General features: G+C 40.8%; 2 protein-coding genes across 3 annotated transcripts in view; one reads left to right on the plus strand and one right to left on the minus strand.

Moving 5' to 3' along the window:
- Nucleotides 1–22,910, plus strand: part of ERP44 (endoplasmic reticulum protein 44) — a 109,739-nt gene extending 86,829 nt beyond the window's left edge. Inside the window, exons 9-12 of the mRNA XM_074987960.1 lie at nt 3,788–3,899; nt 5,120–5,261; nt 10,328–10,430; nt 18,323–22,910. Coding sequence (XP_074844061.1) covers nt 3,788–3,899; nt 5,120–5,261; nt 10,328–10,430; nt 18,323–18,424 — 459 coding nt within the window. The 3' untranslated portion in view covers nt 18,425–22,910. The remainder of the gene's footprint in view (nt 1–3,787; nt 3,900–5,119; nt 5,262–10,327; nt 10,431–18,322) is intronic.
- Nucleotides 22,911–23,087: 177 nt separating this feature from the next.
- STX17 (syntaxin 17) overlaps nt 23,088–27,180 on the minus strand; it is a 46,199-nt gene continuing 42,106 nt past the window's right edge. For both annotated transcript variants that reach the window (XM_074987961.1, XM_074987962.1), the window contains 2 exons: nt 25,194–25,280; nt 23,088–24,132 (listed from right to left, as the gene is read on the minus strand). In XM_074987961.1, coding sequence (XP_074844062.1) covers nt 23,893–24,132; nt 25,194–25,280 — 327 coding nt within the window. In that variant the 3' untranslated portion in view covers nt 23,088–23,892. The remainder of the gene's footprint in view (nt 24,133–25,193; nt 25,281–27,180) is intronic.

Below are 27,180 nucleotides of genomic sequence, written 5' to 3' on the forward strand. Positions count from 1 at the left end.
ATAGCACCTCTTAAACTGCAGTGCTCTTCCAACATATTGCAGTGTGTTATCCACATGATGTATATAACCTGAAGAACCACCCTATAGTCTTTCTGAGGTCAGGGTTAGCTCTTTTCCACTACCTGGGGTATCCTGTGAAATTTTAACTGTGCTCAACTTAATCTTTTAGTTTATATTAGAGGGGAAAAGAGAGACAAAATTCTTATTTGTGTTAGACCATACTAAGTGTGTTTTTTTTCTCTTTAGGCTGCATTTAGACATTTCTGCAGAAACTTTGGTTAAACACAATTTTTAATTCTTCATTTACATTTCAGCATGTAAAAGATGCCAGGTATTTAGCATTTTTAGAGCTTCATGATGGATTTTTAGTGTACTTTTCCCACAGAGAAATCAGATTCTGAACCTTGGAAACCAAGGTTCATTATTGTAAGTTTGTGTCAAGTTTCTGTCCCAATTTTCCTAGTTGCTTTTGTGATTCTCCACTCCAGTTTACTTAGGCAGATACTTAAAATCCCAAGTCATTCCAAATTGACATTTTGCTTAGCAACATTTGTTTACAAACTCAGTGCTGCCAGTAGCCAAACAATTTCAAACATACCAGAATTCTGATACTTCTGCCGGCTTGTAATTTAATAGTAGTTAGACACTTAGTGTACAATGACTAATATTTTAGAGCAAAAGTATGAATCGTTGTCGTCAAGGTTTTAAACTATATTTCATTAACTTGCTAGTATGTGCTGTAACATTTGATGTAGATAAAAAAAGATATTTCAACATCAAACATTAGAAATTAATTTTAAATTGAACTCAGTCTTGGTAAATTAATTTCTCTAGTTTGCTTTGTTCAGAGTATTTTTAAGGTCATATGAATACCATGTGCATACTAGCCACACAATTGGGAATTCAGAGCAGGGTTATTCATTGTGATGTTAGACATAATATATATTGGTTGAACTTCAACAAGTTTCTTCCATTTTGAAGCTCTCTGCCAGTCTGAGAGTTTCGCTGCTCTTAAAATGGAGAAATATCACTCGATCCAGTAATATCTCTCAAAACAGAAGAAATTGTGTCCTGACAGGTTGAAAAACCAGTTAAGTATGTAAAGTATGAACACTCAGAAGTCACAGGAAACCAGGTGATGTAATGTGTTGAAGTGTGGGTTCAGATTACTGGTTAGTCTGGAAAGCGTTATTGGTTCCATGAAGAGACACAGAAAAACTGTGGGAGGTTATGCTTTTGGGGGGATCGTCTTTTAGTCCATGCCCTGAACAACCAAGAGCTGTTGCAGGAGAGCAGTCCACAAAATGAGACAAGCAGCTGTTCCATTTGCTGATCATTCAGAGCTGCTAGAGAATTAGACTGCAAAGGCAAACCAAAGAATACCTGCGTTGAACTGCTTTGAATAAATCTCACAGATAGCACGTTTATTCTGGGTGTATGTGTTAGCCTTGAAATAGAAATGGTCTGGGGAAGCAGAAAAGTGCTGCCAGGCTGGAACAAATTACTTGTGTGTAGGAGGCCGAACTCAGTACAAATGTACACATTAGCGGTACTGGACATTCCGTTCAGAGTCCGAAGGATACTGGCAGTAACTTGTGTCAGTTGTTAGGCAACATGTGCTGCCCTTTGGGAGACAAAATAGAATCATGCAGAATAGGTCAGCAAGGAACCAAAGGAACCTCTCTCTGAGGGTGTCCATAGACTGCACTTTTTTCTAGACGGGCAAGGAAGTCAACTTAGCTAATAATTACAGTTGGTGAGTGGAGAGTTGGGATGACGTTGGGGTGGAGAGCTGGGAACTGCGAATCCATCCAAAGGGGAATCCACTCTTCATCAGTATTTCAAATGCTTTCAGACACCCTGCCATCTGAGGGATTTGGGGGATCTGATTTTACTAGAATGACCTTGGCAGTATACTGGCTATGTATTATTAAAGGGATAGAAGGTTCAGACAGCCCATCAAATGCTCTTGCCCTGCCAGGTAGCAGAAGGTGACATTTCAGTCAAAATACCCAAGTGTTCTGCTTCATATTTCGATTTAGAAGGGTTTTTAAAAATTCCTGTGTAAGACCAACCTTGGTAGGACTCCAGCAGAGCTGCTTGAATGTTCAAATGACAACCGGCAAGCTCACCCTGGGGGGAAAAAAAAGTTCACTTAAATCCTTCTAGTGACTTGTAGGGTAAAACACTTACCGCACCATCTCTCTGCATATAAAAATATGTCCCAAGAGACTGTTAGATTTGGAAAAATGGACAAAATACTCTCAAAATCTGAGGAATGTTGAGCATCTAAACTAGGAGTAATGTTCAGAAAAGGATCTAGCTCAAAGTTAAGTTCAGGCACAGCATGTAAAAAAAAGCCCACCTTCAAATACTAGGGCCTGTGCCTTTTTTAGGAGGTAAGCCTGCCTGCCACTGTTTTAATGGGAGGGATGTAGTGGGAGTTTAGGTAGGGAGCCAGCAAGAAACTTCTCTGATGGAAGGAGTGGTTTTTGGTTGTAGACAATGCAGAAGCAGTAGGGTCTTGACATTCATGATTGCTGCACTCGAGAATTCAATTATTCGTGAGTGTCCTCGCTCCTCTGGGGCTCCGGGGTTGGGAGCGCCAGCGACCGCTGCAGCTTCCCCTGGGCCAGCGGCTGCCACTTCATGGGGCTCCAAGCCCCGCCTTCAAAAAAAATCAACACTCGCAAAGGTTCTGAACACAGAACCCTCGCAAATGTTGAGCCCCTATTGTACTATTACATGTAGCACATTATGGCATTGTGTATTTAATAGGAGAGAGATCTTTGCAAACCAGAACTGTGACACTGACAAAATAGCAATGAATTTGCAACATGAAATACTATAAATAAATTCAGTTTTTGGGGTTGCATGCTATACACAGAATCAGCACATTGCAGGAAGGTAACAGCCTTTCTTTATAAAGCTGACTAGTGAGACTGTGCTTTGTTGAATGATGACTAAGGGGAGATTTAACGGTTTACAAATACCCTGCGGAACAATCTTTATAGTTATTTCTAGATGAAATGAAATGAATATTGGGAAATCTTACCTAACAAGGAGATCTATAAATCTGTGGAGCAATCATATCTATATGTATAAATCTGTATAATACCCAGAAGAGACAGTGGAAGTGTCATTTCTTAAATTATTTAACAAGGGGCAAAGCCCTGGACTAATAGCACAGAGAAGTCGAACAAAAATTACATGAAAATATAATCACGTGTACAAAGTGAGCTCTCCTATCTGTAGAAAACAGCAATAATGAAAAGAAAAAGTACACAGGGACAGAGGAAAAAAATCAAAGGAAAGATAAACTGGGTAAGTCTTTCGTTATATCCTGAAGTTATCGTACTCTCATAAGCTGAAGGAGTAAATTCTGTACATTTATGCCCTCTACTAAGAGAATCCAATCATCTGTAGAGTGATTCACCCTGGAAAAAAACAGCAGATACCCCCAGAAGGTTTGAACTGTTACGGTGAGGTATGGGTAATTTTTCAGATAAGTAACTCTCAATCTGTTCAGGACTTTAAAGATCAGCAGTAGATTTAAATAAATATGAAAGTTGACTAGTAGTACATATAGATACGGAAGATTGGTTGGTACCGTCCTTTGTTCTTCTGTTATTCTGTCTCTTGCCGTATTACTGACTAGCCTATTCTATCAGCTGGCTGTAAAGTAGAGGTCATACCTGACTAGAAATATCAGTACAGTTGCATAAAATATATGTTGTGTTTGGACAAAGTCAGGTGTGTTTCTCATTTGGTACTTTTCTTCCTGCAGGAATTAACAGAAGAAGGTCTTCCTTTTCTTATACTGTTCCACATGAAAGATGATTTGGAGAGTTTAGAAAAATTCCAGCAGGAAGTGGCACGACAATTAATAAGTGAAAAAGGTCACTAATAATTACTATTGCCTTACCCATGTCACTTTATAGGCATACTAACATTTTAATTCAGCCAAAGTCTAAACATGGCATAAATAGAGAAGCACTTTCGTTTTAAAGTTCTGCAGGGCAAGGACCATGTTTACTGTGATAGAACTTAGCACTAAGAGGCTCTAAACAAGTGGAGGGCAACTTGTGTTTGCAGGCCACATGCGGCCCATTGGGGTTGTGTGTGTGGCCTGCCAGACATTTGTTTACCGTTGCCCGTGTGCAGGGTTGCCAGATTCCACTGGTTTCTGTCTACCTGGTGTTTTCCCTACTGGTATTATATGCATATGAAGCAAGTTGCATGCTGGTTGCACGCTGCATTATGAAAGCTGTGCACGCCCTCTGCATCTAGTCACAGTGCTTGCTCCAGTTACATTTGCACACCCCTCAAAATTCCAGGCATAGAAGTGCAGTTAGCAAAAGTACCCTATCCTGAGAGCCTGTTTTGGTTATGACAGTCTTGCAGCCCACTGAGATGAAGGTGGTTTCACTTCTGGCCCATTCACTAACCTTGCCTGCCCACTGCTGCATAAACCTTTTGGCTTCTCTGGGTATTACTGAAATAGAAACAAAACTAATTATAGTGAACAGTTCCTTGAAACATGCTAATATATGACATTCTTGCAGTTAAGTTTATATGGCCTATAAACTTTTTAAAAATTAATCTGTATTTTTGTATAAATATAAAATTATTTCTCAGAAAGGCTATGTCTACACTAGCCCAAATCTTCAGAATGGCCATGCAAATGGCCATTTCGAAGGTTACTAATGAGGCGCTGAAATGTATATTCAGCATCTCATTAGCATGCCACCGGCCACAGCTCTTCAAAATTGCTGCTTTTTGCTGCTGTGCGGCTTGTCTAGATGGTCGTTTTCAAAAGGACCCTGGAAGCTTAGAAATCCCCTTATTCCTATCTGCTGCTAAGGAATATGCATTTCAGCACCTCATTAGTAATCTTCGAAATGGCCATTTGTATGGCCATTTCAAAGATTAGGGCTAGTGTAGACATGGCCAAAATGTTTAGTTTTAATGTATTTGCTTGATTAAATTAATTCCTTTATCACTGTTTGTTACGTTATTGTAATGTACGTAATAGCTCAGCTTTTTTATTCATAAATTGACCAGAACCTTAACATTTTCACATCAAATATCTAATGTAAAGTTTGGTCTCACTTTTAAGGTACAATAAACTTTCTGCATGCTGATTGCGATAAGTTCAGACACCCACTCCTCCATATTCAGAAGACTCCAGCTGACTGTCCTGTTATTGCTATTGACAGTTTTAGGCACATGTATGTCTTTCCAGACTTCAATGATGTAGCGTAAGTAAACCCTTCTTTCCTTTTGCCAGTCATTTCTTCGGTGGGGAGTGAGGGTTACAAATACATTTGTTTAAACACTATAAAATATGTTATGTGACAGGAAGTAGGTAAAATATTATACTAGCTGCGCATAGAGGGTGTGGCCCAGGATCAGCTCTTCAGTGATTGTAAATCATTGCATTACCCAACTTCATTGGAGCTATGATGGTGCACAATAGCCCAGAATCTGGCCCAAGTCTTTAAATGCTGCTGCTGTTGATTTTGTTTCAATTTCTAGTCTTCAGTTATCCTTCGCATTTCTTAACACCATCATACTTTTTGTACCAGTATAGAAACATTAACTTTACTTTGGAAAGTTTTCGAGCAACAAATAAAATATGTAACAGATATATTATAAAATTAATATGTATAAAATATTCAGTGGCAAGGATCTCTACTCTGTCGTCATCTGTTTTTCTCCTCTGTAACTTGGACATTCCTGAGCTTGTCCTGGGCCCTTTTTGCATGGACCTGCCAGATATTCTGCCTTCATAGTCTGTGAACTATGACTCATTGTTGGGGTAATATTTGCCTAAAATACCGTGTCAGTTTAATCACTGTGACGTTTGTTTTAAATGCACTGGTATTTCTGACTAGATGGTTTGACGAGACCATAGCACTCTCCCTTGGGCACAATGCAGAAATGGTATTCAGCAATGATGCTTGTGCTAGGTCCTCCTCAGTTGAACAGAGACAGGCTGGCAGTAGAGCATTCCCTTGAGAGGCCCACTGTAGAGCCTTTCTTGTAGCCCACTGGCTGAAGGAATTGGGCCTGCTGCAGTTGCTTGTTTATGGGAAGTGGTAGTTTGACAATGAAAATCCTTATTTTGCTGGGGGAAATTTTCTGGGGACTTGCTTTTTGTCCTTCTTGTATTGTTACTTTCAGTAACATCCACAATGCCCAGAGTACCAGTTTGGATGCCTTGTTGTGTGTTATAAATTGCTATAAATAAATAGATCAACAGGACATGTATGAAAGAAAAATAGTTTTTTTCTTTCCTGCACTGTACCACACCCATCTACCTTGTGCTTTACATCACTATGAGCTTTCATACATCGTGTTGGACAAAAGCTGCTGAAGGGGCTTCAGCTCTAGATACCAAGTGAGCAATCTCTGTGTATCTTGTGTCATTGAATTTCTGTCACCAAACTACACTTTCTTTATTGCTTGTAGTTTCGTCCTTCGTCCATGTACCTCTTTACTGTCCTATTTGTTATCTCAGGAGCTGACGTGTACTGTTCTGAGCAACATGGACATGCAGTTAGTGCTTAAAGAATAGGAAATAACTTGTGTCCCACACTTGTTCAACACCCACTCCACAAGTAGGCAAAGTAAAGTTACACTACATGAGCCTTTGTCTTGCACAGACAAGATTTCTGCTACTCCATTGATCCAAAATGAAAACTTGTGTGAGGGCTGCCCTGCTACCAGATGTGCACTTCCAAATGAGAACCTTGGGCAACCTCTTCTAAAGGGAGCTGATGGTTTGATAATAAATTATTCAACTCTGAGCTGGTTTCCTGGAGTTATGGCCCTATAGGGCAGATCTCAGGTGATATAAACTATCATGGCTCCATTGGCTTCAACAGAACTATGACTAAACCAAAGGATCTGTCTGATATCTTTAGTATCAGTGACAATGGGAAGAACAGAGAGAATCAGAAGTGACAGTATAATTATCTTGTGTTTTTAAATAATCTGGCCAAAAATCCAGCTGTTCTTGAAATTTGTATTTAGTCTAATGTTTCACAAGTAAATGGAAATATTGAAGTCTGTTTTGATAATATATGCCATTATGTGTCATGGCAATCATATTAGTAAGTGTAGTGACTGGATAGTCAGGGTTTGATTTTATGGAAGTGTCTATGTAACCCACACACCATGTGTGGTTCACTGTCCCACCTAGTGGCACCTAAACCACTGCTCAGAGAAAGAATGAGTGTCCTCTACAGCCTAAGCTGAGAGCCAGCTGGCTTTGCTTTCAAACTGTAGAGGCGCCTGTGTGAAGCTCCAGAGGTCCCAGGTTCCAGTCTGCCTCTTGGCAGTTACACATGCACACAGCTACACAACTCATTTGGACTCAGTAAGCTGTCACAGTAATACTGCGTACATACACTTGCTCAGTTCCCATTGTATCTATTCAAGCTTTAACGTCCACTGCAAGCCTTCTTGGAAAGGTTATACTGAGTGTCAGTTCTGGTGCTAGACAAATGTAACCCAAATTTAAAAAGGAAACTCAACAAAAATTGCAAACGTTGCATTTGCTGCAAGTCTGAAGTTACTAGGACCAAATATAATGGAATCTGTTAGCAGGGATGACCACAGACACCATGGCTAGCAAGAAGTCATTGCATCTGTCAGAAGCCTTGGTTTCGTGTGCAGCAGACTCCCTAGAATGATATAAACATTGCAGTCAGGCTTCCTCACCTCTCAGGCAGCATAGTCCCTATTCTGGAGCTCCACTCCTGTGCTGCAGCTGAGTTTGGAAGGAATTTGGTGATTCTTGCCAGGTATTCCTTCAAATTCCAACAGACCTACTCTTCTTCAAATGTAATGTGCCCATGATATATTACAGGCATTAGCACATTTCGATTAATTAAATGCATCTTTAGTAAGATCCTAACTGTTTTGTTACGTTAACTGTTATGACCAGTGCATAGTGAGGTCCAATGGTCGCAGGCCCATTTTGGGATTCCCCCAGTCCTACCACCTTTTGAGAACTGGACTAGGATGAACATGCCTTCCCCTCTTCAGGGACACACAGTTACCCATCTTCCAACACTGACATGCCATAAGCAAAGAGAATGTTTGCAGAACAACCTCCAGAAACAAGAACTTTCTCCTGGCAGTAGCCATGTTCATTGGCCTCTAGATACAAGTAGTATCTTCATACTCTTCAGTGTAAACTGTGGCTCAAGTTACCTCTGTTTAATTGACCATTTCTTCCATCTTCCTCTCTCTGCCTCCTTTGCAGAACCTCTACTACCAGCCTCACGTTCTGTATTCTCCAGCCTTATTGCCTTTTCCTCTTCTATTTTCCTTGTTCCTCGCCTGGCCTCACTCTCGTGCTTCTTTTTGGTGTTGTCTCCTTTCGCTTCATGCATTCCCCTCTGCCCCACTTCAGCCCTCCAAATATATTAACTAAAACAAGCCACTGATTTAATAGCGCTTAACAGAAGGGGCCCCTGATTCTGTCTGTAGTCTTGAAGTACTACAGCTTGAACCTCTCTCCATCTCGTACTTTTGGGACCTGACTGATGCCGGATGAAAGAATTTGCTGGAGAAAAATGGGAGGTCAATATTTTGTAGCACATTACCAACACTTCCACTGCTTGCTGGGTTCTTACAAGACACTTTGAGGTAAGTTACAGCTAAATAACAGCAAAGAACGCTGAGAACCAGGACTGGTGGTTGTAAACAAATTGTATGGGACCACAAGAAACTTGGCCACACCCATGATAAGTGGTTGTCTGGCTGACTAAAATCATGCTGGATTACAGAGTTTGCCAGACAAGAGAGTGCCAGATTAGAGAGGTTCAACCTGTACTGCACTACTAATAATTTACTGTTACAGGTACTATGGTAGTAGTACTTACGTCTTATAAGCTACGTCTACACGTGAAGCCTACATCGAAGTAGCTTATTTCGATGTAGCGACATCAAAATAGGTTATTTCGATGAATAACGTCTACACGTCCTCCAGGGCTGGCAACGTCGACATTCAACATCGACGTTGGGCAGCACCACATCGAAATAGGCGCTGCCAGGGAACATCTACACGCCACAGTAGCACACATCGAAATAAGGGTGCCAGGCACAGCTGCAGACAGGGTCACAGGGTGGACTCAACAGCAAGCCGCTCCCTTAAAGGGCCCCTCCCAGACACAGTTGCACTAAACAACACAAGATCCACAGAGCCGACAACTGGTTGCAGACCCTGTGCATGCAGCACGGATCCCCAGCTGCAGCAGCAGCAGCCAGAAGCCCTGGGCTAAGGGCTGCTGCACACGGTGACCATAGAGCCCCGCAGGGGCTGGAGAGAGAGTGTCTCTCAACCCCTCAGCTGATGGCCGCCATGGAGGACCCCGCTATTTCGATGTTGCGGGATGCGCAACGACTACACGGTCCCTACTTCGACGTTGAACGTCGAAGTAGGGCGCTATTCCCATCCCCTCATGGGGTTAGCGGCTTCGACGTCTTGCCGCCTAACGTCGATGTTAACATCGAAATAGCGCCCAACACGTGTAGCCGTGACGGGCGCTACTTCGAAGTCAGTGCCGCTACTTCGAAGTAGCGTGCACGTGTAGACACGGCTATATAGTGCTTTTCATTCATCGATCTCAATGAACTTTGCAAGGGATATGGAATAACATAGACTACAAATCTGACCATCTATAAATTATCTGATATAACACACATACTGCTCATATCGTAGTGTATGAGCTAATCTTTAGCACTTATGAGACCAACTGTTCATTTTAAGCATTGTAGCCCATCTGACCTTTCATACGTAGAATTGGCTGCTTTACTTAACACTGTGCTGTGGTGAGAGTAGATGATCTAAGATTAAATTTAAATTGATATTCTCTCAGTGTTTATCTGTGGTGTATGTGCAATTATTCTCACACTGGAGAACCTTTCAAAGACATTTTGTCAATACTCCTACCTGACATCCATTTGTATTTGTAAACCGTGCATTTGGAACCTGCTATTCTCTTTGGCAGTTGGTTGGTGGGAGCTGAAGTGAGTATACAATGGCTAGGACAACTCTGTGGGAATTATTGAAGGGAAGAAGTACTTGCTGTGCCTCAAGTGATAGTAGAGAAAAAGAAAGACATGAGTAAGGCTGTTTATCGCAAGCCTCCCATCCAGTTAGCTTTCTACCACAAATTAATTACTTAAAGTGGCCATACTGTATCTGACGGACAGGAGAATTGTGGGCTAGCTAAACAATATTCTTTACTGTTCAGTTTAAGGTTGTGTGCTTATTTATCGTATATTCATTGGATTTGTTTTTTTTTCCTAGAATTCCAGGTAAACTTAAACAATTTGTACTAGATTTGCACTCTGGAAAATTGCACAGAGAATTTCATCATGGCCCAGATCCAACTGATGTAGCACCTGGTCAGGTAAGACTTGCAGAAGTGTATGCATTTGTATCTAGCTATTTAGGCAAACCATTTATCCTTTCTCAGCATGAATACCATGCTTTTGCATTAGCCTGGTCTATAAGAAGAGAAATGTGTTTATGGAAAATACGGGATGCAGCCCCATCAACCTAGCAAGTATTTTAAAACCCTCCAAGTCAGTACTGATAAATTTTAGACCGTACATAAATTAAAAAATATCCCACATTTTTGTGTTCTTACTGAACAAGAAAAAATTTAAATGTTCATTTCTTTATATGGAAACCTTCACTTTTTAATACATTTAATGCCACCCATTTTGTCACCTGACTTAAACTCTTCTGTGACTTGGAATATTCTGAATGGAACCTGCATTGTCCTGCTCATGTGGATGTAATCTATTCCTTTTAACAATTCCATGATTGAAATCAGTATGGCCTAAATAAAACAAATATTTGAGCTCTTTTACCAATATTACATGAAGTTGTAAAGAATCCATTTTACTTTGTCTGAATTCAGTGTATTTATTTTAGAATAGCAATAATTTAGGGCTCTCAAGTGATATTTAAAAATCCCAGTTGTGAGATTAAAATATAGGTATGAATAATTGCTATTTTAATCTCACTGTTAATAACAGAATACCAATTAAATTTACTATATATATTTTTGGATATTTTGTAACTGTTCAAATATATTAATTTGTTACAACACTGCAGAGTGCTCATTTTATATTGTTTTTGTTACAAATATTTGCATGGTAACAAGGTAAAGTAAGTATTTTTTCAATTCATCCCATACAAATACTATAGATCAATCTATCAAAATTCTACATTTGTAAATGTAGAATTTTTTTTTAATATAACTGCACTCAAGAACAAAATGATCTAAAACTTTAGAGCCTACAAGTCAAAGCATGAACAGGCACACAAATGTTTACCATATCTGGCATGTATATAGCTTTCAGTGCCAGCTGCTACCATGCCAAGTGAATGCCAGTTCTCACTTTCAGGTGATATGGTAAACAAGAAGCAGCATTATCTCCTGTAAATAGAAACAAATGTGCTTGTCTGCGTGATTGGCTGAATAAAAAGTAGGACTGAGTGGACTCATATAAATTGAATTGAATACAGCAAAACACTCAGTTCTTTAACCCACTCAGTGGGTAAACCTGGGACAAGCTCTGCTTCTACTCCAAGCTTCTTTACTCAACTGACTTAACTTTGCCCCAAGGAAAGTTTCAAGGATGTGCTTCTTATGAACTTACTTGGCTGCTGACATAAGTATAATGTTCTTTGGCCATAAACCTGTAAAATATGAACATTGGAGGATCTCAACACACTTTACAAGCATTACATAATTAACTCCCCCAACCCTATTATTTAGTGTGGAAATAGTAAGATGCAAAGTGACTTGTCTACATTTAAAAAAAAGTCCTGTATGTGCAGAGTTGAGTTAGAGTACTCAAATCTGATGCACAGGCCTGTGCTTTAGCCATGAGACTGTACTTACCCTTCTGCCTAGCTAGCTGGACATCATATTTTTCAATCTGTTAGGGCTTGCTCAACTGAAACCATGTGATTGGCTCATTCAAGACTTTACCCTTGGAATCCTTTCAAGGCATTTTTTATTAGATTTACAGGAAGCAGTAAGTGTGAGGGGAGAACTTTCAGGCATTTAACACAGACCTGCAAGTTTCCAGGGACTTAAGGAAGTAGGTATCACGGATCAGACTGTTGTACTGAACACTTGCAGTGGATTTTCAATGATGTAGTCACCAGTTCAAAATTTGAAAGGAGACCTTAGTGAAGACCTGGGCCCTCCCTGTACAGGAAGCGATGGTTCTTGGGGTCTGAACCAGTTGACCAGCGTGGTGTCGAGGGACTACTGTGCTACTGAAGATGCCATACTTCCAAGGGAGTGAAAGATAGGTCCTGGCCACCTGTCATTAGATACCGCGGTCCTTTGTGAAAGTTGGATTGGTGGTTCTGCTTTTCTCCCCAAAGGTAACTAAGGTACATTAATCTCTTCTGCCAGGTGTAGTATGATTAGAACAAAGGTCTTTGCAGTACTACTTAAAGTGATCCAGGGGTGTACATTCTAGAGAGCTTTTGGCTGGCTTTTGCTTTCAGAAGTTGATTCTTCATCTGTAGCGCCCTACCAAATTCACAGTTCACTTTGAGCAATTTCATGGCCATAGGGGCTTAAAATTGGTAAATTTCACAATTTCTGATGGATAATGAGCTCAGCAAGCTCAGCCATTTCTGCAGCTTTGCAAAACATGTCCTGGCATACCAGAGCACAGACAGTCACGCAGCCCATGTGGCCTAGAATGCTGAGGCAATTCCATGGTGTTGCGATAGGATGGCCCCTCAGGTCTAATGAAATGCCTGGTGGAACATCCTGTCTTCTGTGGAATCGAGACTGTTCCTGTAGGCTCTGATCCCTGAACAGTTGAGAGGATTGAGTTTTCCTCACTGATCAGCAAGCCCAGTGTACCAAAGGTGAACTGGACTTCTAGCATGTTGGACAGCATCTGGACCTTAGACTGGCCTCACACCAACTAGCCATCCAAACATAGAAACACCAGATTTCCTTGGGGGAACAGCCACCTTTGCTATGCACTTTGTAAAAATTGGAGGTTATAGGCAACTCTGGACACAGAACTGCAAATGAACAATTACAAGTCTCAGGAATTTCCTTTGATCTTTGTGTATTATCACATGCCTTTAAGTTGAAGGCAGGATACCAGTCAGCAGGATGCAGAGAGGGAATAATGAAAATCAGAGTGAACATGTGAAACTACTTACTTTATGTGCTTGTTCAGTGCTAAAAAATTTAGTATGGATCTGAGACATCCTTTTATTTTTGGAATTAGGTAATAGTAATGATAAAACCCCTTTACTCAGTTAAAAAAAAAAAAGGGTGGGGGGAAGAAATCACTAAATGGCTCCCAACAGGAGAGACTGCACCCTCTGAAGAACTCTCTCATTAAAGTGGTCCCAGAAAAGGGATGGGGATAGAAATAAACTCTAGCATGTATGCCAGCTCCAGCATACTGGAGACATAGTGGCCAATAATGTTATGGCTTCAAACACTCAAGTGGGACAACATGATAGAAAAAACTGGCAGCAGAAAGTGATCCTTCAAACTGGTAAATTAATCTCAGCAAAAATGTCGAGCTGGCTGCTCAGTGTTTCGAGGCTGCCTGGATGATGATCTCATTGAGGATGGAAAAAAACACCAAAAGGAAGAGAAAGTCTTCTCTTGTAACTTGTCCTTTTCCTTCTTGGTTGGTCCTGGTGCTGAGGCATCCTAGAAGGGTAATGGTGATACTGCTGTGGACAAAACTGCTTCATCTTTAAGAGGGGGAGTGTAAATACCTAAAAGGTTGAATATAGCTCTAGACTCAACGATATTATCTGTCTGCTGTGAAAAGTCATTCCCTCAAAAGGAAGATCCTGAATGGTCTCTTAGACTTCCTGAGGAAGACTGGATGACTGGAGTCTTGAACATTTGTGCATTGTAATTCCATGGCTCGTGCAGCAGAATCAACTGCATCTATTGCAGCCTGAAGCCAAGTCCTAGTTACCAACTTCCCTTCACACACAAGTGCCCAAAACCCTTGCCTGGGCTCCTCTGGTGACTTACCTGCATATTTTAAAACACCGTCCTGGTGGCAGAAACTCTAATGTTCCAGCAAGAGCTTTCTCACGCAGTTGCCTGTTCTGGATATTTGTAGAGCTGCAGTTTGGTCATTGGTACATATCTTTGCATCTCTTTTGGCCATCTCTCTCATTAGTCCCTCCATCATTATTCAGGTAGGTAGATTTCAAACCTGTCACAGGACTGAACTGCTTTGTGAGTCACCTGAACTGGAATGGATGCGTACAACACATCTCAAAGAGCAATACTACAGAACACATTAGTAAGGATTTTTTTCCTTAAATTTGCTGACTTCAAATTCCAGCCACTGGATCTGATTATATCTTTTTGTGCTAGATCAGTGTTTCACAAATGGTGTTCCACGAGAAAATTGCATTATAATAGCTCGCTCCTCTGCAGCTCCCTGCCTGGCTGCTGCTGACAGAGTAGAACTAAATTTAATTGGTTTAATGGCCTGCATGGCGGTGGGAGGGATCTGGCCATTAAACAATTGAATTTAGTTCCATTATTTCATCGGTGGCTGGGCAGGGAGCTGCAGAGAGCCCCTCACTTACCCTCTACCTGAGTGGCCACACCCTTTAATAGGCATGGCTCACTCACCCCAGCCAGAGGAACACCTCCATTCCACTGGGCTCACATGGCCACCTGGCATAGGATCCCCAGCCAGCACCACAGATGGGTTAGTCTCGGGCCAGTTTGGGGCTGAGGTGAGTTAATCCCAGGGATGGGGATTTAGGTTTGGGGCTGAGAGGGGACAGGCCTAGGGATGGGGGCGTAAAGCTTGGGGATGGAGGGGCAGATTTAGGGGCTGAGGTGGGTGGAGCCTGAGAATGAGGTTCTGCAAATTTTTTCGAGTTTAAAAAGGTTCCATGGCCAAATAAAGTTAGAAAACACTGTGCTAGATCAATGAGCCATATATCATCAGACATCTGCTGACGCTAGAATTTAGAAACACCTAATTTAGCCACATTTCTGGCTTCTTTTTGTTGTATCTGAGCACCTTCTTTCCATCCCAAAACAATAATGTCTTTCTGAAGTTTATTGTTGATAGCTCACCACTACTTTTATACTCAAATCATGTCACGACACATTTTTCCACATTGAGAATTGACAGGACTTCTGATAATTAATCAGTCTTTTATTGAGGTAACTTACAAGAGAAGGCATTTAAAACAGCTTTTAACGTTGCTCCAGTACGTGAAATTCCAGCTTTCAACAGAAATAAAAGCATTTCTAGATTTCAGTTTGACTCAAAAAAGGAATATTTGTTTAATAGCTGCACATTTGCCCTGAACGTGGTAAGATTTTTTTTAAACTACTGAGGCAGGGCTTTTGAAAGAATGTGGTGATTGATCAGTGTTTCTTTTCTTTGATGAATTGCTCTTTGTAGTTTGTACTTCCTATTTGGAAGGTTTGGATTAATGACTCTTACAGCATGAGAGGAAGTTTAGCAACAAGTTAATGAGGCCTATTGCCCTGTAGTTGCTTGCTGTTAGTATTTTGATTATAGTGAAAGAATCTGTGATTGAAAAGTCAAACATGGAAGTATATAGATGAAAGGATTGATGCTAAACCTGTTACTGAACTATATGCAGTGATTTGCAGAATGTTAGTTTAAGAGCCAATCTTGTATTTTATCATGAAATACAAATCCAGGCTGTACGTAATTTGCCTATAAACCAGCCATCTGTGGCTGGTTTTAAGGTGTCTGCTTTATACGTAAGTCCATTTGGGACACCCAGCTTCCCAGGCAGAAGAAAACTGTAGCAAGTTCCACCTCACTTGCTGTGTAGCTTTGCACTGCCTATGGATAAACAGCCTGAAAGCTAGATGGGGCTTGCTTCTGCAGCTCCCAGATGGCCACTGCATTTACCAGGCGCTACCTGCTCTGCTTGTGACTGAACCTCTCTGCTCTAGAGATTAATCAAACTGGTAACTGTAAACTGAGTCAGTTTGTAAATGAGCATACGTGCATCTTACAAATACTTGTGTTGAAAATGTTTTGCATAAATTATTACAATGTAGTAATATTGGGAAATCAAGTCTCAAAATTAGTGTCTCCTGAAAATTTGAGCGAGCCTTGCTGCCCCTCCGATATGCTCCCCCCACAAAACGAGTTCATTTAGAAAAAAGGTTATTTTGAATGTGTTTGCAGTCTAGGCAGTCGTTGAAAACCAAAGAAGGCACTAGTGAAGGGAATATTTTCTGAAACACATTCATATCCTCCTTGGCCTTATTGTTCCAACGTGCAACCACCCCGTGCACACACCACAGGATGTCTCAGTTATGCTCAAACACAAACCTGTAACTGACCTCAGTGGCCTTCCCAGAAATCCTGTTTAGACCTGTGTGCGATGCGAGTGCCAGTGTCATCTGTGCATGTAGAACATAAGGGTGGAGTGAAGGTTTTGTGTTTGAGTGATTGTGAGGCTTTACTGGGGAAGGGGGGTTGCTGTGGAGGGCAGGGGTCTGAGTCTGGGGAGGAAAGCAAGAGTGTTCTGAGGTATGGCTGAGTATGCATGTGCACTCAGGTTTGTGTGGGTGTTAAATGATTTGATGGGCTATTGCCTGCACTTTTAGTGAGTGCCTTGACACTTGAGCCAATGTTAGTCAACGCAGGTTTTAGCATAAGCATTGCACAGGTGTGTGACATACCCATCTGAGAGACTGGAAGGGAGCAGGCCCAGGGCATTGGAGCTGGGGCAGGGGAGCAGAGTTGGGCAATGAGAATTAAATGGGGTTGGAGCATGAGAGGGAGAAGTGAGGCTTTATGGGGATGGCTATTGTAGGCAAAGGTAGTATTGTATGTACATGTGTGCAGCTGCTGTCTTATGTATTTTTACCCCCCTCCCAAAAAAAAAAAAAAAAAAACTTTCATCCAGCACCATGCTGTTGTGGGCAAATGTGGGACAAACACTGGGTTCACTAAGAGGCGTACATTTATCTTTCTTCACCTTCAGGTGACCTTTGAATTCTCTGTATAATTTGTGTTCTGATTCTTTGTATACATTTTAAATAAAACCTTTTGAAGTTGTTTGAAATTTGTCAATGACAGTCTGACTTACCAGCAGATGGAAGAGTCTCCACTGGATTTTGGCACAGCCAGTGATTAAAGAGATTTTTAGGCATACAGGTCACATTTCCCATTATTTGTCGTAACTGAAAACCCACACAGCAGCAGGTAGCCAGCATCTTCTCCATGAGCAAGTATGTTTTTCTTCTGGCTAAACAGGCAGTTTTAGACACAGATCCTTATGGCAAAGGTTCTACTGATCAGAGCTGTAGAGCCGCAGATAAAATTTTGCCTCCTGTTGCTGCATTTCTGTTACATGGCTCTGTGGACCATGCCCCTTACTCAACCCTTTACCCTTCTTACACATTAACACAATTCCTAGGAAATCAATATCCATACAGCTTTGTTCAGAACTTAGCTGTGCCCCACATACAGTACATGAAACAAAACCTACCAAATGAAAAGTTAAGCCACCCACCTACCTTTACGTATATTTTTCTACACAGAGTTTACACACATCACTCTTACTAAACCTATTGTACAAGTAGCCATCCTTACTTCTGACCCCCGGATGCCATCTTTCTGTCACCTTCTTTACCAAACTCCCTCTTCACAACACACCAACATCCGGATCCAAGTTTTCATCTCATCTTAATCATAGACTTCACATACTTCCCTATGGTGCAAGCCTTCAGGTATCTTCCTCTCCATTTTATAAACTTTGTTTAAAATGGAACGTTTGCCACGTAACTACCTCTGCAATGTTCTGAGAAACTAATTACATGGTCATGTTTGCTTTACAGTATGGTCTTGGGGTTAAGGTACTAGTCTCCTACTTCCCCACAGGAAAACAACGATACTATTCAGTAATGCATGCTAATGTTTTAGGGCAGAGTTAAGGTTTTGCATTTATTGTCGTGAGGAGGAATGTGATGTGTCGTTACTGTACACATTGGCCTTAGGAGGATCTGAATCCATCTAGGCTAATGTGTGGTGGGTGTTACCTTGATATAAAGGGTCTGTGTGGATGGACCGCCTTTTAAGCAATCTTAAGTGTTTTTCTTCTCTTGATGATTTATCTGAGTAGATGAGAGGGGAAATTCATTCCATCAAGCTCACGAAACTTAGTGCGTAATGTTACTTTTAAACGTTATTGCTTACAAGAAATGAGACTAAAGAGTTTTATGTAATGAAACCATACTTTTGTGTTCTTTTTCAGCCAATCCAAGATTTTGCAAGCAGCCCTCCAGAGAGTTCCTTCCAGAAACTAGCACCCAGTGAACATAGGTACACCTTATTGAGAGAAAAAGATGAACTTTAAAACTTGAAATAATATTGCAAGCCTTTCAGACAGCAGCATTGACTTCTGTGTGGTGGAAATAGTAACCCTATATTTTCATAATTCTGTGTATTTTTATTTGGGATAAACGAAAAGAAAAATTTCCTCCCCGGGCTTGTAAATACATTTGTTTGGTGGGTCATTCTGTACAGCGTATTTCAGAAGTTATGTTCTTAATGCTATAATAATACCAGAGACCCATCTAGACTTTTGATCTAACTCTATTCTGTAAAACTTTTATAATCCAAATGAAGGTATCATTGCCAGAGACATGCTGTTAACTTGCACTATCCCATTAAATAGGACTTTTGGGTTGTTTTCTGTGTAATCTGGTAGTATGTGCTTTTTACTTTCTTCCTCTCCATGTGAATAGTTATGCTGGTACTCATTTTTTGTCACATTCTTATCAAAAGGCCATATTCTGGATACTTGGGGGGGAATAAATTAAAGTTTTACAGAATCTTGTGTGTTATTTTACTGTACATATGATACTTGTGTAAGTGAACAACTGAAAATTAAGATGCTATATATGTCTATAGTGCACTTCTCTAATGGTCCTGAGTCCATAATGGCGTTACACATAAACATATAAGTTAAAAGAATGTATTGATTTTGCCTAGGTAGTATGATAGTCTTGAATTACATAACATACTAGGTTTTTTTTTTCTCCTGAAACCTGCCTTACTAATCTCACAGGATGGGTAGTGTTTAGTTTGTGGGCCTCTGCTCCATATTCTGTTCAAGCCCCAATATGGCCCTGGGCCATACTTCCTGCCTGCTTTGAAGACAGAATTATTTTTTCAGGTCCTTTTCTATGGTATTTATCTCTATAGTGTGAGTGCTCCTTGATGCTTATTTTTACCACACCCATGTGGGATGGACAGATACTGCCTTTTTATAAATGGGGGAACTGAAACACAGGGGTTAAGAGCAGTGGTCTCATTTTGGGTGCCCAATTTGACAGACAGCCCATGCTTGAGAGATTTGGCATTATGTCCTGGCATGGAGCACTTTGTATGTTCAAAGCACAGCTCCCATGAGAAGCAGTTGTTAAATGTGCAGCACTTCTGCAAATCAGTCCCCAGAGGCTTATGGATTTACATGTCCTACCTAATATAACAGCAAATGTTTGCTTTAGAAATACGGACTGATTTGAATCATGCTCAACTCATGCGCTTGGTAGCCATCATTTCCACAGGTGAATTATGGACTCTGCAAGAAGGCAAAAAGGTGTTCCCTCAGATTAGTTCTAAATTGATCTGCCTGTCCCTTATGTTCCAAAATAATTGTTAGTCTATAAGGTGCCACAGGACTTCTTGTTGTTCTCAAAGATACAGACTAACACGGCTACCTCTCTGATACTTGTCACTGTTACTGGAATGTTCCTTTTGCCTTGTGTTAGTGCAGGTAAATGAGAGCTGCTGATTTACCTGGTCTGTACTATTAATTTATATGCCTCATGATTCTTCTCTAAACCATCCTACTCTTTGCAGCACCTTCTCAAATGCATTTTTTTCTTCAGTTAATTATTTTCGTTAGTTTCTGATCCCCTTTTAAACCTATTTCTAAGATCTGTGACTAACACTGAACACAGTATTTCAGCTGAAAGTTAGCCTGTTATAAAATGGCTTTTTAATATGTTTCTTGATTTGTGTAGTTTTTTAAAATTTGCTATGCCAGTTGCTTAAACCTCTTTAGATTAAGTGCTACTTCTCCCCATACTCATTTATGAAGGATGCCTGCCCTAATAAGTTTAAACCTCTTCTTTATACCATTGTCTTCAGTAATTTCGGAACCATGGAAGTTATTGTTGAGCAGATCTTATATCTCTCTCTCTCCATTGCAATACAGCAAGTGCTACCCTGGCAGCCTTGACTGCATTTTTTTTCTCACCTAAATTAAACTTTTAGATCCTACTTCACCTTTCTGTATGATTTTTGTGATCTGTAGCATGAGAGCAAGCTGGCCTGGCCTCCCCTGGGAAGTCTTGCGATAGCCTTCCTCCCTCCCTTGTGGTAAAGACACCAACTGCTTTTCCTCATTGCCAAAGTCATAAATATCACTGCTGTGCACAGATATCTTCTGAGGGAGTCTACTCTCCATTCAGCTTGGTCTCATCCCACCATGGGGGTCAACTGCCTTGAATTTGCAGGCTGGTTACTAAGGTACCTCTGGTTAACAACATTCCAGCATGTTTTCTTTATGTAATGGTTCTGGTGTTGTGCTTCTGGCTGTCATCTGCTGAACTGGGCAATGAAGTGCCCCTGAACCTGCTATTTCAGTACATAGCACCTATGTTGTCCTGTAAAGAGAGTAGCTCAAGTACTTTTAAACCTCTCACTGCTGCTGCTGTGCTTTAGTATTTAGCTAGAAAGTACCAAGCACCTCAAATAAATATGCACCAGGGAATTTGCCTTCAACAGCTCCTAAGTTAAGGCCAGGCAACAGAACACAGAGATGGGAACACAATTACTCTTCACAGAAGTTACATTGTCTGCAAGCACCATTGCCAAAGTTGCTCTTCACGGGATATCTTAACATGAAGGTGACTGCGCTCAGGTAGGATGCACAGACTGCACAATGGAAGGCACTGCATCGATATTAGCGGTGCACATTTCTGAATTTCAACATTAATGTACAGCATTAACCTAGACCACAGTACGGCATGCCTCTTTCCAGATGCAAAACGTAATGAAAAGCATTTTGGACACTTTGCCCATTTACCATTACATTTCAGTTGTTCAACTGTTTTCCTCAGGTGAGTATAATTTAATACTTTCCTAATTCAACAAAAGGTTGTTTCAAATATTAATATACAACATTGTTCTGAATTATTACAGAAATTGCTACTTTTTCCAGGTAATCTATTTAATACTGTAAAGGAAATACAAAGTGCCTCTCTATAAAATGCTGGGTCCTCAGAAAAAGAAGATAAATACATTGTTTAGTTAGGAAAAAAAAGGGGCCTGGTTTGTATTGCAGATATTTGTTAGTGTCCATGGAATATTTAAAGGTTAGTTTGGCTACTAGAACGAATCCACATTTTTCCTTCTATGCAAATAAACGTTTTTCTGAAGTAGGCATTTATAAATCCAATAGTGTTACAGGTATAACAGTCTACTCGGTGCTGCATACGTACAAAATGTAATGAAAGGGCGGCTTTGTTACTGCATTTTGCTGCTTCTAAACTATGAATAATTTTAACTAAGTGAGAACATCTTGAACTTATGCAATAGTACAATGAAGAGCGAACTACAATCAGACAAATAGTGGCTTCAGTTATTAAAAACATTAACATTTGAAAATGTTAAAGGTAAAAAAAGGAAACAGCTGTGTGTACAATTACAAGTCCAGCAGCAGTTTACAGTTCATTAATTTAAAGAAAGCATTTAAGTGTCATGAGCACAGAAGCCAGATGATGCAGGAGGTCTCTTCTGCTCTACCTGATCATATGATCTAGACACTTCATCTTAAACTATGAAGTTTTCTCACTTTACATGTTAGTATTTGTGAAAATCATTCTTGTACACAGAGGCTCCAGGAAGAAAGTCTTAACACAGCATGATCTGCACATCTGCAGTATGGGTTCAAATTTTTATTTTACGTGTAATTAATAAATTATGTAATTAAGAAAGAAATACTCAGTACAAGAAACTTGTGCTCAAACTAACAGTTGCTTACAAGATTTAGGCACCAGAACCTACTATCCCACTATCTGAAGACAGTTATTTCCCCAGGGGGCAACAGAACTCCGTTTTTGTTGTTATTCAATGTGATGTATTGGCACTTCTCTGCTGAGCTATGGAGCACCAAAAAAGGTTATAATATAAAACTCCACTTAAGCAACCATTTTAAAAAGCAATGGGCATGGCCTGTGTTTTGCAACAAGGCACTAACAGCATAGCTGGAACTTCACAGGGATGGCAGGCAGAGATTACCTTTGTGGAACAGCCAGTGCTGTGTGAAATTAAAAACTTGTTAAAAGTCATATATTTAAACGTGGGAGATGAAAAGAGTGCAAAGTGAAAATTAAGCAAATGACCAGCACACAATACCACAGGCTAGGAAAAGAGCTAACAATGTATGCCAGGAGCTGTGAACAAGAATGCTACAGAAAACATCAGTAAGCTTTGAGTCTTGGAGGAATGCAGTGCAGAGCTGGAAGCCTAATAAGGAAAAATACAGCTTGGCAGAAGTAATCCCGTAGAGCGGCAGAGGTTGCATAAGTGGAAAGAACTCAGCATCTTTGGCTGAAGAGAGCAGGAAGCCTTCCTGACCAGCTTGTATGTAAACCATTAGGTGAACCTATTACATCTGAACTACATCAACCTTTCCAATACTGTGATCAGATCATCGAATGGTGGCATCACGTGACAAGTTATTAGTGAGTTCAACAGGAGTGCCAGCTTCTCAGTCCTTTGTCTTCCAAGTGAGATGATTACAGGTCACAGAACGACAATAAATCCCCCTTACATCCTCAATGAATAAATTAAATGGAAATAAAGGACTAAGGAGTTGACACTGCTATAAACAGCAACTGATGTCTTTCACGAATGATCTTCTATCCTCTACTGCCACTTGTTTGATGGAGGCAGGCCATGAACAAGGCATGGAGGAAAAAGGGAGAACAGCACCAAAAGCTGAGTAAGGTGCTTTTTTTTTTTTAAACAGCCCATGGGCGTTAACCCAAAAAGCAGCTTTCAAAGACAAGCTGCATGGAGAACAGGCAAGGAATGCCCTCACTCCTAACATAAGCAAGGGGGAGTTTTTGGCTGTTTGAAGAGGGAAGGAAAGGGTCTTTAGGGAAAAAAACCTGCTGGATTCTGAAGACAGGAAGAAGGAAAGATAGGGGAAAAAAAAGACTTGTTTAAAAAGAGCAGAGTGAGGTTAGTGCTGTGGAAAGGGAGAAGGGGTTGGCACCACTACTTTGGTTTATTTACGCTTTCCCCACAGCCAAAGCCAGGCAATTTAAGTCCCACTGCCAGTCCAGTCCATACATCCGTTGAGGAATGCAGAGAGCGCCATACCAGACTGTACAAATCATTTGCTCAGAACCAAAATTTGATGTTTAAAAAACAGATCAGAGCTCATGAATTAATCTTTGAAATTACTTAATAAAAGTGCTCCAAACCCTAGGGCCCCTCAGTTTGCTTGGTAAATTACAGCAAAGCTTTTCATTTTTTTTCTGAATTCTTTTATACCCACTTCCAATATCGCCATACAAAAACGAGGTCGATTTGGCACACAACCTGTTATTAGAGCTGCATATTTCTCTATGGTGAAAAGGCATTCATTACAGCTTTCAGAATCACAGGGCTGACAGTACTTCTCTCACCTCCCAAACAAAGAGAGATCCACACTCCCGGCACAGACGTCTGTTGAAAGTGAAGCTAGCACATCTGTCCTCATCACTCTATTATCTTCAGTCCCAGTCATGCTGAAATCTCTCTTCAGGTGGATTTTTTGTCACTTTGGCTAGGGAGGGCTGGAGAGGTGGAAGAGTGCTGCTCAATCATTTTCTGTTTTCTTCTCTGTATCAGTTTTCCACCTGTGAAGCCCAGTACCCCACCACCAAGTGCAGCTGCAATTCCTGCCACTTTGAAGCCTGCAAGGAGACCAATGGGACCTCCCACCACTCCACCGATGAGCGCACCTGCCACAGGCAAAGCTGCCAGCTTATATTTTGCAGCCTGTAACAAAAAAAAAAACCAAAAAAAAAACACCAAACTTTAGAATACACACCTGTGGTGATGTGAATTTTCCTCTCATTACTCTTAGCCATATGCCTCCAATTCTCAGTGCATAAATAAAACTTACAAATTAGAATTTTTTCAAAAAATACTATTCCACAGTAAAGTAAGAGAATGTGCCATATGGCTTCAGACTTGAGCTATCCCCTATAGAGCAAACTCTTTCATATCTAGCAGCCTTTGGACCCAAAGGTTGCCAGATATCTAAATATTCTGGATAAGAGAGAGGTATACCTAGCAATGCATCACACTAAAGAAAAATAAGATTAGATATTAGGAAACAAAAAAAAAGTATGCAGAGTAGTTTATTTACTAACAGCAGCATTGTACACTGTAAAATTATACCATATTTGCTGTATTTATTTGTATTTACTTTCACTGTACTGGAGTTATGGAAAACCTAACTAAAATTTACTTGTGGTTAAAATGCCGCTTATTTGAGAATTCTGGATAATAGCATTCTGGATGCAAAAGAGTTTATGGTATGTAGTAGGAAAACAAATCATTTTAATTGCTATTGGTTGATTTTGTTTGCAAGGTAAAATCCGCTGTCTGGCCCACATAATTAAAACAAATATAATAATCATAAGATGCCCAGAAACTGTATTTGTGCATTAGTAATAACTATTAGTGACACAAATGTGCCTTAGGAACACAACAGCATGTGTCCCAGTTATCCTTTCATTTCACACTCATTTGCCTCTTTCTGAGCCAATGATTTAACACTGCTGCCTGGTTTTGCAGGTATTCCATTGAAAGAAGCAGCAGAACAGCCTTATAATGAGGCTGTAAAGAAGAAAATTTCTCTTCTGGCAGACTGGATGTAATGGAACATTACAAGAGATTGAATTTCCCCCTCCCCACTTCCTATGTGTCATTTCTTCCTTATTTTCTTAACTGCTGGTTCCCTCAGCATTAGAGACGGTGGATCAATTGGGTTAATACAGGAGATTGCTGGAAGGCAGAGCACCATTGATTCGCCAGCAGGAGTAGATCCCTACCTTCCCCAAGTTTTTGGTTCCCTCTTCAACATTCACAGCAGCTCTGTTGACATGGTCTTCAATCCTGTCAATCTTCTCCTGCTGAGACTAGATGCAAAGGAATTATGAGTGAGGTTACCTGCTGGGAAGCAGCAGTAAGCCAGTACACACCATTTTAATGCCTGTAATCAGGGCCTCAGAGCAGCTTTCATCTGCTACACACTGTAGGCATGCAGCCTTAATGGTAGTTCATTAATAGCATCCGATAAACCAAGCTGAAAGTATAAAACCACTTACAAAAAGGAATTTAACTATTAGGTAATAAAATGAAGTGCTATTATGCTGAGTATTGATACAGTTAAAGAAAGAACATACTAAACTATTCTTATTTAACCTACTGTTACATGAATGGATGAATTTGCATCTTTAGGAAAAACTATTCTGACAAGCACTTATGCTTCATGCTGAGTTTCATACTCAAAATAATACACATTTAATTGATTAAAGAAATCCAAAATGCCATGTTTCACCCATGAAACCATATTGAACACAACAGATCAAAACTCAAAATGCACCAAAATTGCACACCCACTCTGTGCTTTAGCTTTGTTTGACTTGTGCAAAATGCTCCACTTTTCCCCCAGTGACACACTTACTGCAACCCTGCTTAAGCTTTCAGTGAGCAACCTCCTTCAGCTGCTAGTCGGAAGTGAGATCCTTTTCCCCATCTCTTTCAAACCCCATAGTACCCCTGACTCATCCCTTCACAAAGCATGTCAGAAGCACACCCCCACATACAAACAAAAGCTTATTCTGAACAGACATCTTGAATTTAGAAGATTTTAGTCTTTCTATGCAATGGCTGAGCCGAATTTTGTCAGACATAGTAGAATGGATGTCCATGGCAAACACCCCATGTCTTTCCAGCCTCCTTAGGAGCAGATACCACAGACATTCATTTTTCTCAATGCTGGTTTAACCAAGCAGCAAGTATAGGAATGGGTAGATTCTCACAGCATGTGACAAATCACATAAGTCATGTATATAATGGGAATTGATAGTCTTGTGATTACGAAGGGGGAATCAGGTGCTGAGTTTAGAGGCCACAGACCTTTGGCCCTGGGAAGTTGCCATGACTCAGTTTCCCTCTTTAAAGCTGTGGTGTCCAGTATACTCTCCACCTGTGGCAAACAGGGCAGCATAGTTTGGCGAAATGAGGCAGAGAAGAGCCACACATTGAGGGGTGCCCCTCTGGCCACTCCATGCATGCACCCCACCACACAGTGGGACAAGAACGTGGTGGAGGTGGCTCCTCCAGCCTTCTCAAGCTTCAGCCCAGGGCAACTCATGTGGCAAGAGGCTTCAAATGAGTAATCTCAGGGGGGTGCCTGGCTTTGGCAATTGGTTACATTTCTTGTGGACACCACTGATTTAAAGGAACAGACATACTTTCTTCTCTCGAGGATATTGGGAGTCTTCAGACAAAGTGGTTGGAAATCCTTGTTTCAAACAGGTCATACAATAGAAAAATATTGTCAATATTTATTTCATTCTACAGCAGCATCTCAGTCACACACACTCAAGGTTCATCTTCGCTGTCACTTTTTAACAGAAGAGAAACAGCAGTCCTGAGAAGATGGTTTTCTGTCTCCACCTCTTCCTGCTCTCTCTCCAACCCCCACCTTGTTTCTTTGGCTGCTTCCCCAGAAGGCATCACCATATGCACTGGTATGCAGAAGCAACTGGTGAGGGGGCACTAGCCAACATAGGGAACCTAGGGAACAGCTGGGACAACCCCCTCCACCCACCAGATATTGAGATGTGCACCCAACAGCCAAAGTTCCAACCAGAGTTCCCTGTAAGATGAGCACTTGGGCAGCTGCCCAGGAGAGATTCAGGTGCCACCCAGCTGATTAGCACAGCACCCACAGCCAGCAGCATGTGTTTCTATTGGTGGTGCACTTTTGAATGTGCTATGGTGCACAGAAAATTTATTCCATCCACAGAT

The sequence above is a fragment of the Carettochelys insculpta genome, chromosome 2, assembly GCF_033958435.1.
Source record: "Carettochelys insculpta isolate YL-2023 chromosome 2, ASM3395843v1, whole genome shotgun sequence".
Taxonomy (NCBI): domain Eukaryota; kingdom Metazoa; phylum Chordata; order Testudines; family Carettochelyidae; genus Carettochelys; species Carettochelys insculpta.